Below are 16,708 nucleotides of genomic sequence, written 5' to 3' on the forward strand. Positions count from 1 at the left end.
CCTCAGCATTACATTGAAAGCCACGTACTGCATAAGCATGTCTTAATTCTGAAATAGGAGATATTTGGCTCTAAGATATAGCATTCACACAATTAGTACAATATTCATCATCTTACAGGTGATTACCTTAACAGATATAACTTTTATTTTGTTAAATATGTTACAATGAAACAGGTTTGATATTTTTGTAGAGTCTCAAAAGATTTAGCTTACTCTTATACTTAACATACCATCACTTCCTTAACAATGTTTAGAGAGAAATTATATGTTAATTCCCATAATGTGGGTCATATTATGTTATTTTTTGTTTCAAAAATAGGCAGTTGAATGTGAATATGTTTTACTATCAAAATCAAACTGTGAACATATTTTACTATCTAAATCAATCAGATTCAAAAGAAAACGTTAGGCATACAACAAGATCAAGTTAGCTCCGAGTATAGTCACACCTAAGTTATGGGAGTTAGAATACATACATGCATGATACTACAGTATATTGATAGATATATAAGTACTTTAAAAGTTTCAGATGTTAACTTTCATCGCCATTAGGATTATACTGATAGATATATAAGTACTTTAAAAGCTTTAGATGTTGACTTTCATCGCCATTAGGATTATATTGTTAGATATATAAGTACTTCAAAAGTTTCAGATGTTAACTTTCATCGCCATTAGGATTATACTGATAGATATATAAGTACTTTAAAAGTTTCAGATGTTAACTTTCATCGACATTAGGATTATACTGATAGATATATAAGTACTTTAAAAGTTTCAGATGTTAACTTTCATCGACATTAGGATTATACTGATAGATATATAAGTACTTTAAAAGTTTCAGATGTTAACTTTCATCGCCATTAGGATTATACTGATAGATATATAAGTACTTTAAAAGTTTCAGATGTTAACTTTCATCGCCATTAGGATTATACTGATAGATATATAAGTACTTTAAAAGTTTCAGATGTTAACTTTCATCGCCATTAGGATTATATTGTTAGATATATAAGTACTTTAAAAGTTTCAGATGTTAACTTTCATCGCCATTAAGATTATACTGATAGATATTAAGTACTTTAAAAGTTTCAGATGTTAACTTTCATCGCCATTAGGATTATACTGATAGATATATAAGTACTTTAAAAATTTCAGATGTTAACTTTCATCGCCATTAGGATTATACTGATAGATATATAAGTACTTTAAAAGTTTCAGATGTTAACTTTCATCGCCATTAGGATTCAATCAAATACTGATAGATATATAAGTACTTCAAAAGCTTCAGATGTTAACTTTCATCGCCATCAGGATTTCAATCAAATACCAGGTAAGGTTGAAAGACATTCATTATGAATTTAATTAATTAAAAGTAGAAAATGTTTATACAAAGTACTGGTAAAACTTTTTAGATACGATTCTAAGATATTCTCTGATTATGAGTAATTACCCAATGCTTCTTTATAGGAGATTTCAGAAAAGATGGTGTGATGTCACAGAAAGTTTACATCGCCATCTTTTCTGAAATCTCTTACCAATAATAATTGAATCTGACTGTATTGTATAATGGCTTATTGCCGATCCTCGCATATAGTTAGTATGGAGTACACTAAATAATGACTGGAATAAGTTTTATATCTAGCAAATGATACACGAGTGGCGGGCTATATACAAACAATATATTCTTGGATATCAAAAACCAAAGGAAAAGAAAAATGTATACTATTAGTGTATACTAATTAGAATAGGATAGAATCATGTTAGGAAAGAAATGATTAACCCGACTGGCACACAGCAAAAATACAAATTAAAAACCAAACATTTAGTTAAATTCATTTGGAATTAACCATAGCTACAGCTCCAAGTTAAAATCACACAGATGTTAATTTACAGTATGTAACAAAAAGTCTCCTATAGCCATACAATATGAATTTTTGCTTGTTTCATTGAATTTTGGACCATGAACACCAATACATGAATCCCAAATACAACTTAGCAAAGCCAAATTGGAAAACAGAAATATCTTTTGATGAAAGTAACACAGGCTTTTACTTTCAATTTTTTTTTTAAAAATTAGGTGAACCCCCCCCCCCCCCCAAAAAAAAAAAAGCACTCAAATTTGCATTAATTATAATATCAATTTAAGCTTGATTGGCCAAAGGTAATTGGAATTATCACATAAAAACAAACCTACGAGCACATGCAAAGAGGAAGAATAGGAACTGAGGCACCAAATGAGACTGACAAGTAATTAATGCTTTTACAAAACTACTAAAAATAGCATAGCACGAGCCTATTGGGTATTATATATATACGATGAACCCCCAATAACATCCTCATTCCAAGTTTAAACTGTTCCGATTAAAAATTTTCCAGACTGGCTAATCCAAATCAATTTTGTTTGCAAACAAACTTTCTTTCATACCCTGATGAAATTAAAAAATAGTGACACCAATGCTTAAATGAAAAACTTCAACTCACCATTTATTTTGCATGCTTTATATTTTTCTTTTTTTTTTTTTTTTTTATTTTTATTTTACCATGTTATTTACAAGAATAAAACTTCATAAATACAAAAAGGATTTTTTCCCCACTTGTTTAATTTAGAAATTTCTAATTCTTATAATGTGAATTACAAAATGATAATACAATGTGCCTTCATGCATCAAGTTGGCTTGTGTGAAAATGTATTGTGTATCTCAATTAACATACTGAAATTGGATCTCGCATTGAAAACCAATGACCGTTAATTATATGTAAACACCCAAGGCCATGATCTGCCCCCAGTCACTATGACAATGTAGTGTCAAGCTGTAGTGTAAAACAGTACATATAGCAGAAGCTGACTTCAGGCTGATTCTCTAAGAATCCTCCTCGTCCGTCACTAAAGCTAGGATGAAGGGGGGATTCTTTTCTGTATGTGGCGAGATAAAATTGGTCTGACTATTGCAGGAATTCTATTTATGAAATCAACATTTCCATCGTCCCCAAAATGGAGTTCAAGATTCGGATTCGGAATTTAGGACTAGTGAGTATAAGTAATGATGTGGAAATCTGTTCCCTGACATTTCCATCCAGAGTTTTCCAGACTGTCGGTGTGTGGATTATCCGGGGTTCACTGTATATACAACGTACCAGCCATCCTCAATACTCCAGTGGTTATGATCACTTACAATCTCTACATCCCTGGACTATTTAATAGTAAAACTGAAGGCAGCTCAAAAAAACATCTGAACCAATCACAGGCCTGCAAAATTTCCTTTGAAGATTACAGAGAGAGCGACACCCTACTTCAAAGCCACAGTCAACCACAGTGTTCGGTTATATGGCTCTTTTGATGTATATGTACATCAAACGACTAAATTAACTGTTCTGTTCTGTTGCCTCCAGTTTTACTATGAGCAAGCTTCAGGGGTGTAGAGATCATAAGTGATTGGAACCCATAGAGTATTGAGGATGCCTACCAGCTAGCATATTACAAACAACCTAAACCTTACTTCACCATACTGTAGATTATCAAAGAAGTCATAAAAAGGATTTGTTTCATCAAACTGAAATATAAAATCATGGCTATTCGACTTAATGTAATCAATCTATAAAACTTTCAAGTTAATCAGCAAAAAATTTTGTAAATTAAAAACAAAAGACCAATAACCAGATAATGTACCAAAGTTTATGTTGCATAATTTTGGCAACCAAATTTAAGTAAGTTAATGTTTCATTCACAATAACGTAAACCAAACTACATGTACATCTATGTAATACTATAAGACTATGAAAGAGTATTTTTCTCTCATACATCGACGTTTTCTTGCAATATTTCTGTTATTGATTTCCACCATTTTGAAATAAAATCGAGAAAAAAAACGTGATTGCCAGTCAAATCTCCATACATAAAAAATTGCTTGATATTTTCAACGCAGATCCTGTTGTTTGAATATTTAAAGTAAATCAAGCTAAATTTCAAAAAGAAATTGTTAAAATTGTGCTTAGAAAATATGATTTTTGTTGACGCTGTGATGTTACAAGGTTTTATTGCATGGGTAGCCATGCAATACAGCTTCAGGCGATATGAGTGTATTGCCCTGGACCAGCCAGTATTACACGTGTAGGTATGAGAGAAAATTACATACATTGTACAGGTTAATTTTACTAATTCAACTTAAGCCCACCAAAGCAAAGCAATTGAATGTGTCATACAGGTGAAATTTTAGGAACACTCTAAAATATTCAGTATAGCAGCAAAGCGACAGATACTAATCCATACATGTATTGTATGCCGTATTGATTTATAAAGGCATCTTCCCTAATAAGGGCATTTCCCAATAAAATTTCTAGGTCAGGACATTGAAGCCAAAATTTTTATAGTTCATAGGACGCCATAAAAAATATATCTGTTATGACATCTATATTAATATTGTGACTTTTCAAAACTAATGAGATTCAGATAGTAAAAACATGCATTGATATTACTCGCTTGGCATTCACAAGACATACCTGAGAATTGATCAATAAGATGTGTTTTAAGAAAAATAGTAATAAGTTTAAAAATTGTGAAGATGAATAATGTGTTAAAAATGTCTAACTCAAATCAGTTTGCTATTTGTTTACTTTAACAAGAGGCCTTAACAGTCACCTGGGTTTAAAAGCAAAATCATAAATTAAACACAAACATATATATATACAAAATGTATACATGTATATCGATTATTGCTGAAGCAAAACATTATCTGCTGAGGAAAAAATGTTTTTAGAAATCTTTGATGCAATGAAGTCAACCGAGTGCATGTTGACAATTATTTTTCATGAAATAGCAAACATGACTTTGTCCAAGATATTTTTAATTCTCGATTCATATGTGAAGTTTGGTGACAATCTATATATGATCTGGTTAATCTTATGATTTAATCAGAATCTGGAAAATATTAAGAGAAGTTGAACATGTAAATTGTTTACAGACACACAATGCATAATGATGGGCAAGGTGAAGTTACATGAGAATTGTCATAGTTGACCAAATTAAAGGAGTAAGTGTTTTAATTTAATATAACAAAAACAGTAAGTGTTCTAATTTAATATAACAAAATTAGCTAGAGAAATGCAGTTATTATTCTTTAAGTAATCAGTTACATGTATGCAGAGACAATACATTACTGTAATTATTGATATTTTAGTCAGGGTGTTAATCTTATTGGACTTACCCACAGATTCATCATTATTGCATCTGACCTACAAAACCTAATAAAATACAGCAAGCAAACAAAAAAAAGCCAATGTAAATCAGTGAGTGAAAAGCAAGTAATCAGATTCGGACATGACAGAACTTGTGTTTCTTGATCAATATACAATATCATATGCTATTACTGTGAACATCTAGAGATCAATCAAGCTCTGATTTATTACCGTTTATGGGTAAATTTCCCCTCATGGAATGAATTCCCCTCTGGCCTAAAATCCCCCTGAAGATTTAAAAATTCCCCATTTTAAGCTAAAAATTACTGTTTTTGTAACACAATTTCCCCTCTGAATTGTTTCTCATTAATTTATTTTAGACCTTTGTTTGAAAATTTCTTCATATTTATCATACAGCTACTGCATATTTTATGATAAACTCAATTTTTTCATTATTGAGCTTAAAATCTTGCTTTACTAAATCTAAAAATAAAATTAGTTGTATTACAGTACTTTTTCGTCAAAATGGATATAACTTTGGACCAAAATAAGAAGATTCAAATTCACCTATATTTTGCCAAACTTTTCCCCTATTCTGAAAAAAGGGTATTTTCCCTAAAAACCTAGATTGATCCCTGTACCTGGAATTTAATTGAGCCTGCAATTGATTTTTTTTAGTGTTTTGTAGTTAGGAAGTCGTGAAAATAAATCTCCAACCAAATTCTTTCAAACACAAGAGAACAAGAAATTTGGTTGACAGTATCACCAATACTAACTGTAAACATCAATTTTTAGCGAATCCAAAGAGATTAAATTTTCAATGGATCCCAGTTTGATAATGAAAAATAAATAAAAAACACAAGTCCATCATCATCAGAATCTGATGTACAATGTGATTATGTAACGTGTTTTGTTTTATATAAAAAAAACCAATGGGGCCCAGGTGGATAAACATGATGTACTAGGCTAAGCTAAAGGAGTGAAGCAGTTAGTACACTATATGTCTATGTAGGTTTGACACAATACACACCCACGCTAAACTGTTAAAAGGCCATGCTCTTCATCATGTTAGGATGCAGTTAGTAACAGCCAAGACAACCAACAACAGCTAGTCTCATTTAATGGCATACTCACTCCGGTACTATTCTGCTTTTTCTTGGAATTTTTCCTAGAATTTCCACTCTTTGAATTGAATGAGTCATTCAAGCAATTATCGAACACAGCAAAAGGATCATCTTTTGAATGCATTCTTTTGTCACTATTGTTATTTATACTTGGTTGACTAGACATGAATGGGTCATTAGAATTAAAATCTTCTACACTTAGAGAACTTGGAAATCCATCAAACGATGATGAGGAAAATACATCCGTTTCTGCGAAAGGGTCCGAATTAAGGAAGGGATCCTCAATCACAAATTTGTCTACCACAGAAGCACGTTCTACCACATTGTCTGAACTCACTGTTCCATTCCCATGAGATTCTTTATCCAAATTGTTTTGGTCTATTTGAGATTGTTGTCCATTTGATTCTGTTTTGGCAATGATTTTATTTCGTGGTGGCAGCGGTGGGGATTTGCCTGCACTGTTGACCTTTGGCCTTGGGCGAGGACGTGGCACAGGAGTATGTTGTAGGTTTGACAAGGAATTACGAGGAGGCAGTCGGGGTGGGGAGTCTGGCAGTGAATGCTTACAGTTGGTAGAGGAGGGTGGTGCAGCTGGGCTGCCACTAGGACGGGGTGGGGGAGCAGGGGGAATCATTTGAGGCATATCACTTGGTGCTGCCATTGTAGGTAATGGAGGTGGTGGTCCTTCTGGTGAAGGAAGATCAAAGTCATCATTTTCAGAAAAAGTCAAATGACCTAATTTTGATTTGGAAATACATGGCACATTATGGAAGGAACATTCTGATGTTTGTTGACTGGAAATAGCAGGCTGAATATGTGATGTATCAAAGGGATCAGAAGTGTTTGTTTGAAATTGGGAGGAAAAGTTTACCACTGCAGGAAGGGTTGCATTGTCTACAGACCCAAAGGGGTCACTGTCACTTGCCTGTTTTGGTACCTGTTCAGTTCTTATCTGGTTGATAGATTTCTTTGGCTGTGAACTCAGCTCAGCGAACAGTCCTTTTGGACTAAGAGCAGATTTGTCCTTGGTTCCTATTTCGCAGAGGCCACTGAAGGCATCGCCTGTACCAGACTTGGTTTCCACTGAAGGGGCTTCCTCCACAGTCACCTTGACCGGGGCCAGCAAAGGCTCATCAAGCAATGCCCCACCTCCACTGTTTCCGTTTGGAAAGTTAGCAAAGCCTCCTGCAGGTGCTGCTGGAGCAAATGGATCCGCTCCAAATGGGTTGGCGGCAGGAGCAGGGGCAGCAGACGGTCTCTGGGGCACAGGGGGAGCAGCTTGGAACTACAATATCACATTATATAATCTTGAAGTAATGGACAAGACAATGTGAAGAGCAATCTGGAATAATAGTTTAAATGTTAAAAGACGAAAAATTGCATTTTCTTTATTTCAGGAACTCAAAATGGTTTTGAAATAATATTAATTATTTCCGAATTAATTAACTTCATTTAATGGTTTGGTATTTATTTAAAGTTGCTCCACCGTCAACAGAGTATAAAGGAAAACCATCATTTGAACAATATTTGGTGTTTAATCGTGTATATGTATGTCTAATTAAAACAAAAAATAATATAAAAGGATTTATTTTGCATTTGGTGCAGGCGTAATTAGTACTTCATTTCATATAGGAAATAGTGCGACAGAATTTTTTCGGGATGCAATTAATTATTTTCAATATTTTTGTCTTGAAGTAAAAGTAGAAGATCAAACTTTTCATTGGTGGTAATGGTGTAAATCAAATAACTTTTGTAACTGAAGAAAAATACTAAATCGTCAGCTCCTGTTTTTGATAGAGAAAAAATACCATTTGTGAGTGGTGGAGCATCTTTAACATTTATGAGAGTGTCTGATTGAGTTATTGATTTCAAATCTTTGTGTTAGGTATTGGACCTACGTCTATAATGTTGGTCAAAAACATGTTTACCAATTAAAGAGAAATACTTTTCAAACTAGAAATGTCTGCGAAACATAAATGTTATTGCCTCCATATGAAATGAGATGAAACATGACATAATATAACAAAGTAACAAGTTGAGACGAACATGAATAATTCTATACCCATTTTATGGCAGAAGTGTAACTTTTTTTAAATGATTCTACATACCTGAGGTGCTCCAAAGGTGGCAGGAGCACCAAAAGGGTTTGGCAATCCAGGTTGAGGTGCAACAGGACCCATTGGTGCTACGGGGAATGCTGCCGCTGGGAAGCCTGCAGGAGCCCCAAATGCTGGGGGGACTGGTGACACTGATGGTGGAACTGGGGAGACAGAGGGCCCAAAACCTCCAGTCATAGGTGGATTTGGAGAAGGAAACCCTCCTGCCATTTGTGGATTCTGTGGAGGAAAACCACCAGGCATCTGTGGGTTTTGAGGTCCAAAGAGGTTCATAATGTCGTCTTTGCCTTTAATGACAGGCTGGGTTCCAAACAGGTCAATATCCTGGAGATCGGACTGACCACCCTGGGTTGATCCATTTGTGGTCGATCCAAAATCACTCTCAAACAAAGAATTATCAGCAGACTTTTGATCAGCTTGAGGAGTGGAGCTGGTTCCCCATGGGTCACTTCCTGTACTGGCTGCTGGTGAGGCTGCTGAAGAGGTACCTGCTGCCAGGGCATCAAAGTCAGTCTCAAACCTATTCATTTGCTCAATACCCTGTACAACAAATGTTATGAAATATAAGCATATACCGTACACAGTCAAATCTCACGACTCAAACTCTTCTTTGACCATACATGTATTTAATTTGGAGGATTTTTTTGGTGCTCATTAAAATTTTTACTACATATATTCAAGTAAAAGTAACTCAAATGCTCAGAGGTAATTTGAAATACTAGAACGGTCATGTTGTCTGACTACCTACATGTAGCAACACACCCTGCAATCACTGACCTGTTCAATTGTCTCCAATTCGTTCTCCAGGTCCACTAGGTTGTTTCCTGCCTTCTCACCCTTAACTTCACCATTGTTTGATGGTACCTGTAACACCACAATATCTTGTTTATGATACATGTTCACCACTACATATTTCTGAACTTCATTAAGGTCCATAGGCCACAATGTTCATATGACTATTAGCACAATACAACATACACAAAGTATATAGTAGTGGGTAAATCTTTTATGCAATGCAAAAGGATCAAATAAGCTGAAATTGCTCACCTTTTCTTTGGCTAACAATGAATTAAAACAATGTGTACAGTAAGAATTTGTTAATTTCTGATATATTTGACCACTTTGATATTGAAAGTAGGTCAAGGTCATTCAAGTAATAACCTTAAAAGTTTTTTACCAAGCATACTACAATCCCAAATAATCGGGTCTTTCACATACAGTAAAAGTCAAAATGAACCTCTGTGGACCAACAAAATCACTTTGTTATAAGCACAGTTCGCTGTACACAACATACACATATTACAGGCACGTACTTATAGGAACATTGAGTGAAAATTAAAATTTCTATGTTATAACTATGAATCCATGTGTTCATTATAAACATGTTTTACTGTATTGATGATCTTCACATATATGACCTTTCTGTGACCTTGAAAGTAGGGAAGCCCTTCATTCCATCATTCCAGCATACTATTAGGCCTCTCATTTATTGACATAAAGTTGTTTAAAGGCCTTAACAAGGTCATTTATTTGAACTACCTAACTTGGTAGCCTAGCTTCTCATCATGCTACAGACCAATATCGAGTCTTTTAAGTTATTGACAAGGCGGACAGCGCATGTGCATTGTGGATGACGACGGATGAAGCACGATGACTTTAGGCCATATGTAAAAAAAACACTGCTGATTGTGTGGTTTTATGTATTAACTTCTAAGTGTAAATCTTTGTTTATAATTTTTTCATAAATATCCATCTACTGTAAATACCATACAATAACACAAAGGATATTTTTAGACATTCCAATTTACATGTTCTATTTTCATATATTTCAGAAATGCAAAAGTGATGAAGCTGTAAATATTTGAACAAAACTATGTGAAGATAATATAAGTAGGAATATTAATGTTTCATTGTTTAGTATGTATAGAACTTTTTTTTTTGCAAATAAAAACATAACCGGACATTAAGCATAGCTAAGTAGCATTTGATGATTCATCATCTCATTTTAATTCAATTTTGCTTGTTACGAGCATTTTCATTGGCTTAACAATTTACTTTATCAGCCCATAAAGGAAAAAATGGCGTCGCCGTTTGTAACGTCGCTTCTGATTGGCTGAGATGACGGCGTAAAAATTTCATAGACAAAAGAGTCCCAAAATGAATTTTAAATGTTGAAGAGATTATCTTTAGTAAATTGAATTATAAGGATTAATTTGAATAGATTTTTTATGTTATGGAGATATAACACAAAAATCTGAGTGTACTCTCATCATAAACCGCTTCGCGGTTTATTTAGAGTACACTCAGATTTTTGTGTTATGTCTCCATAACATAAAAAATCTATTCAAGTTAATCCTTAATTAAAACCTGCAACATTAATATAACTGGAAGCAATGAAACAGAACTTGCAGAGAGATAAATAAACCCACAGAGATCTTGACGCCCACCATTTATTATTACAGTAGTCAATTGAAAGATGGAGTCTTTCTCTTCTTTTCTAATTAAATCTTCATATACATATACAAATTTAAAGCTTTGATGTCAAATTTTAAGATAGCTCAATATCCATCATTTTTTAATTCATAGCAATATTAAAACTGATAGTAATGGATGTGAAATTAAAAACTTAAAAATATTGGTAACAAACTTCAACTTGGAGAAATATTTCTTTAGTACAATAATTGTGTACAGACAGACGATACCACGGACGAAAAGCGATTTGAATAGCCCACGTACCATGACGATGATGCCTTCAGATACTAAACATAAACAAAGCATTAAATAAAGAAGTCAGCAATAGCATCATAATCGACTTCAAATATACTGCTTGCTGAAGTTAGCTTAGTAAACAAATAGACACCAGTAGATTATTTGTTTCGGACATAGACAAGTCAGGAAGGGCCCCACTAAATGACTGACTCAGGCCATATATCATAAGCATGTCTCCAACAAAATAGAATATGTATCAGTTAGGTACACAACTTTCATTTTTTGTCATTGTTTAAATCTAAGATGACCAATAAGGCGTAATAATACAAAAGAAAGAAAACAGACAGATGGACAGACAGATGAACACCCTGATTACTAAAGGGCACTCACGTTACAATGCAGGGTCCTAATGATATGGGAGGGGAGGAAGATAATAGGTTTAAATTCAGATCAACTTCAAACACTTCTATGACAAAAAATATATATTGTGTCACTCAAAGGGCCTGTATTACTCATCTAATTGATTCCATAAATATGACAAAAATTCTATTTCATACAATAAATATTACCGGTAATCTGACAATTCTGACAGGTGGTTTTCAAGAAGAAATAGTTTTTGAGAATTGTTTACAGACGAGGGATTGGACCACAGCATGGCATATACGCTCACCTTGGTCATTTGGTAGGATTTAAAATGCTCCAACACACAAAAGAATGAGATTGCAGTAGTAAAATATATATAAATATAAGAATTCACAACAAAAAGAAAGCGTTAGTTGGTGATAATATTTAAGCGTAAGAAATACACACACCAAAAATACAATGAGCGTGGAGAACTTACGGCATAAATGTGTTCTGGACTATCCTCTATTGGTGCTCCATTGGTTGGCACCTATCGCATGCACAACATTAGTGGATAATTACTTATCTACCTTACAGTTATATGATAAGTGGGTAACTACTTATATCTACTTCACATTGATATAACAAGAGGCCAAGGGGGCCTGTACCTCTCACCTGATTAATTTAGTAATTATCACAATTATTTTCACAAATTCACATTCAGACTATTTTATTTCCTGATGTAATAAGAAATGTTATTATATAATCTGTCCCATCACATAGTATAAGGATGCTACCAGTCAAATAACAGTGAAGATGTTACTTAGTTTCAGAGAAAATTTCAATCACATAAATAATATTAGCCAAACTGACCCCTTTTTTACACCATCCATCAGGGGGTTTGAATAAACAATTTGTACAATTTTAATCTTTACATCAGTGTGTGTTGATCAATGCTTAATATATGAGAAGTTGTTTAAACAAAAATAGTCAAATTGATCCATTTTACCCTGCCTCCCATGTGACCAGGAAGGCCAGACCTAACATTTGTACAATTTTGAATACCCCCATCTCACAGAAATGCTACCAATGCTACCAAGTGTTATCTAATGCTTAGTTTCAGAGCAGAAGTCATTTATTTGGAAATAGCCAAATTCATCCCTTTTGGCATGCACCTTAGGCCCCCGGGGGTCAGTCTGACAATTTGTAATTTTGAGTTGCTGTACCCAATAAAGATGCTAGCGGTCAAATTTCTTTAAATTCGAACCAGCAGTTATGAAGATTTTTTTTTAACAGACAGACGACAGATGCAGCAATATGGCATAAGCTCACCTGGGTCCTTTTAAATTTAAACCAGGTGAGCCAAAAACAAAAATGAATTTGGGTCTAAAAACCTGAAGTTAAATAATATCATAAGATGGGAGTTCAGCTCAGATGTGGAAGTTAACTACCATTGATAAGTGTCTTACATATGTTATTGTTTTAAGTCAGTCGAAAGTCTTATGGATGGTATACACTTTACTACATTTATCTCTCTATTACACAGTTTTGTGATAGTTTTCATACATCATTACACAGTTGTGTAATAGTTTTCATACACTATTACACAGGTGTGTTATAGTTTTCATACATTATAATACAGTTGTGTGATAGTTTTCAAACACTATTACACAGTTGTGTGATAGTTTTCATACATTATTACACAGTTGTGTGATAGTTTTCATACACTATTACACAGGTGTGTTATATTTTTCATACATTATAACACAGTTGTGTGATAGTTTTCAAACACTATTACAGAGTTGTGTGATAGAATTCATACACTATTACACAGTTGTGTGATAGACCTCTATTAACACAGACATTACCTGATATACTGGTTCATCATCTGTAGATGATTCTGTTGTTAGTTCTCCTCCGAGCTTGATAACTGTCCAACAAATAAATATATTAATTAACAAGAACCCAAAGGGCACTTACTTCTATATTACAATGGTTAAAGCAAAATACAACGGGAAAATATGTTGTAAATACACTGGTTTAGGTTTATAGGGTTTAAACCTAGTTTGTAAACTATGGCCTAGCTGTTTTACTAATCTTCTTAAGAAACAATAAAAATTTCAACTTACTTTAGTTAAAACTTAAGTTACAATGTGTCTGTTTTACTTACAGCGTTCAAAACTTTTTATCGTAAACTTAATTTCAGAATTTTGTAAGTTTATATTTCAGAACTCTCTAAGCCTTGCAGTAAGTTTATTTTCAATGGTTAACACATGCACTATTATATAAGTTGCAGTTTTGTTTAAGTGAGAGTTTAAACCAGGTTTACTGATCATGATACACAGGACAAGCATTTATTGTCCAAACCTTTATTTTGTTTCAAGTGCTGAGAACATCATTATATATTACATACATAGCAACTGATAAAAAGATGAATAAAATCTTCCATGGGTCTGTCAAGTGGACAGATTATCTCAACCCAAGTGAAACATTTTGGCTTGTCAACCCGAGGCTTGCCAAGAATTGAGAGCCAAAATCTTTCATGAGGGTTGAGATATTCCTGTCCACTTGAGAGATCCTTGTTTGATTCTTTTCTCCCGTATTTAGTAGATATTTTTTTTAGATAAAAATTTCAGTTGCTTTGATGTATGATCAAAGAACACATAATACATTTCAATCACAATACAATGTGTTATTCCACTCTCAGGCCATTGTATATAGATTGTAGTAATAGACAATTTACCATTAGGATCTTCCACTGGTTTAGTGTCTACCTGGACTTCATCTTCAGCCTTCTGTTTCGCTTCCTCCATTTCCTTCTTTTTCTTTTCATAGACGACTTGGAACAAGTCTCTCAGAGTCAGTACCAGGGCTTCAGCCTAAACACAAAATCTCACTTGTACTAATGATTTAAAATGATAGCTATACTGTCTACAAGCATTAGTGTACAGACAATCAGTAGATTTCTTAATCCAATTATTCATGGATGTTAATCAATTTGACTTGGATGTTTTTGCTAAGATTAATAACATACAGCTTTTTCTGTCTTGATCCCAAAGAATTTGTGTGTTCCATCTCCTACTCCAAAGATGTAACCGAAGGCACGACTATCCGTAACATCCCGTGATATAAAGGAAATCTTGTGGACAGCATGTGTGTAGTTCACCACCTACAACAAGTATACAATCAACTGTAAAACATAGTTATAATAAGGAACCACTGGGGACCAAGTATTTTTTCCGGTTATATCATTGTTTATAGTCTATAAACATACATACTTTAGCAGTAACTATCCATGTGACTACATACTCCACTTCATTAACACTGTATTTTTGATATTCATCTATATCATTTTTTTATGGTGTTAATGGTTTTATTCAGCTAATGTGTTTTAATTTGAATTAATTTGTGCTAAAATGAAATTGTAAAAGCTCAATAAGAAGTTTACATTACACTCTAATTTCTTTCATAACAATTCTCATTGATAACAGACAAGATTACCTACATTTTTTTAACCAAGTTATTATTATAATATTTAAGCTAAGTGTCTTTATGAAATTGCACTGAACAACTACCATATCATGTATTCAGAATATTACATCCTTACCACAAGCATGTGATACAGAATATACATGTATCAGTTAGGTACAAAACATCCATTTTTGTCATTTTTAAAATCCAAGATGACCACTTAGCAGCCATTTTGAATCCAATTAGCCCAAGAGTCACACAACAGATCTAAAAGGCTGTTAGCACATATATATACTAGATAATTGGGAAAACAGTACACATACAAACTCTGTATATTACAGAGTTATCTAACTTTGGGGTAGGAGTTGATTATGACATCATGTGTTTCCGAGCGTAACATCATATTTTTCTGTAAAAACAACGTAAATTGCTCACACAAACTAATGATATCACAATGGATACCTATCCAAAAGAGAGCTAACTCTGAAATACGCAAAGACGGAATATGTACTGATCATAGGTATATGTATACATACGTCTGTCTTGAGGTCTATAAGTTTGATGCCCTCCTCCGATACATTGACAATGATCCTCTGTTTGTGCTGCCCTGATGCCTTTACTGAGAGTTTGAGTCTGTATATTGTTTCCTGACACATTCTGTCTCCTCGAGCATCAGGTACGTCATCCACACCAATCAGCTTGGCATTAAAGTTCACACCATCACCTTGGAATCGGGTTGGATCATTCTTGTCTATACAACACAAAATAGATACCTTAAATGGTATAGATCAATGTAGTGATAAAAGAAAAAGTTGATTTTAGGGTTATTTTGTTAGCTACTTTCTACAACTTTTGCTTTGTTGAGAGCATGTCAGGATAATTTCAGGCAAGTGTCGGCAAAATCGCACAAGTAGAACCTGAGAAGAAACTCTCAAAATGTGTTTTCAAGATAGGGGCTGTGGTGGCCATCTTATATTTTGGATCAACCAGAAAAGTAACAACAGTTGGTTGGGACCATATCAGGATCATATCAGGCAAGTTTCAGCTCAATCCCACCGGTGGAATATAAGAAGAAACTTGAAATGTGGAAAGTTTACTGACGGTGCACAGTAGACAGTAAACATTGACTTTATATAGGTCAGAAGAACTTATAATGGGTTCCTAGTTAATTCAGATTATCTCCTGTATGGTATTTTATCTTCAATAATTGTTATGATGAAATAATAGCCTAGGAACTGTATTCAAGTCTTATAATTTCACCAGATTCTTCAAGCTAGCTACAATTAATATTATTAATTATATAAATTTTGTAGCTGTCTCCTGAGGAAGCTAGAACTTCAAAGACCACTGATGTGTCCCTAAAAACAGATGAATACCAGTCTCCTGAATGTAAGCCATCCATACCTTTCTTTTTCACCTGTCTCCTAACCTTTCTTTTTCACCTGTTTCCTGACCGTAAAACATACATACCTTTCTTTTTCATCTGTCTCCTAAGGTAAGACATACATACTATTCTTTTCCACCTGTCTCCTAAAGGAAAGACATACCTTTCTTTTTCACCTGTCTCCTGACAGGCTGTTGTGGCTGTTTTGTGGCAGTAGATGGTGTGGAGGATGTAGTACTGGTGGCAGTGCTAGAGGGAGATGATGGCTCACTGCCCACCTCTGAAGCGGGCTGGGCCTCAGGGACGGGCTCCGTTGTACCCGACATTTCTAATCTGTCCTGTTCACTATTACAGCTGTGTAGACGTGCAAGTTCAACTAATTACAC

At 34.1% G+C, this 16,708-nt stretch overlaps 1 protein-coding gene across 6 annotated transcripts in view; it reads right to left on the bottom strand.

Moving 5' to 3' along the window:
- LOC138325370 (disabled homolog 1-like) overlaps positions 1-16,708 on the bottom strand; it is a 33,758-nt gene that overhangs the window by 3,652 nt on the left and 13,398 nt on the right. For 2 of the 6 annotated variants that reach the window (XM_069270977.1, XM_069270978.1), the window contains exons 3-11: positions 16,486-16,707; positions 15,475-15,689; positions 14,502-14,636; positions 14,211-14,346; positions 13,336-13,397; positions 11,967-12,017; positions 9,194-9,280; positions 8,408-8,956; positions 6,310-7,584 (exon numbers count right to left, since the gene is read on the bottom strand). In XM_069270977.1, coding sequence (XP_069127078.1) covers positions 6,310-7,584; positions 8,408-8,956; positions 9,194-9,280; positions 11,967-12,017; positions 13,336-13,397; positions 14,211-14,346; positions 14,502-14,636; positions 15,475-15,689; positions 16,486-16,648 — 2,673 coding nt within the window. In that variant the 5' untranslated portion in view covers positions 16,649-16,707. Of the gene's footprint in view, position 1; positions 49-6,309; positions 7,585-8,407; positions 8,957-9,193; positions 9,281-11,966; positions 12,018-13,335; positions 13,398-14,210; positions 14,347-14,501; positions 14,637-15,474; positions 15,690-16,485; position 16,708 lie in introns of all 6 variants that reach the window. The other 4 variants (XM_069270979.1, XM_069270982.1, XM_069270981.1 and 1 more) reach the window with 4 other exon arrangements.

Source organism: Argopecten irradians, chromosome 6 (assembly GCF_041381155.1).
Source record: "Argopecten irradians isolate NY chromosome 6, Ai_NY, whole genome shotgun sequence".
In the NCBI taxonomy this organism is placed as follows: domain Eukaryota; kingdom Metazoa; phylum Mollusca; class Bivalvia; order Pectinida; family Pectinidae; genus Argopecten; species Argopecten irradians.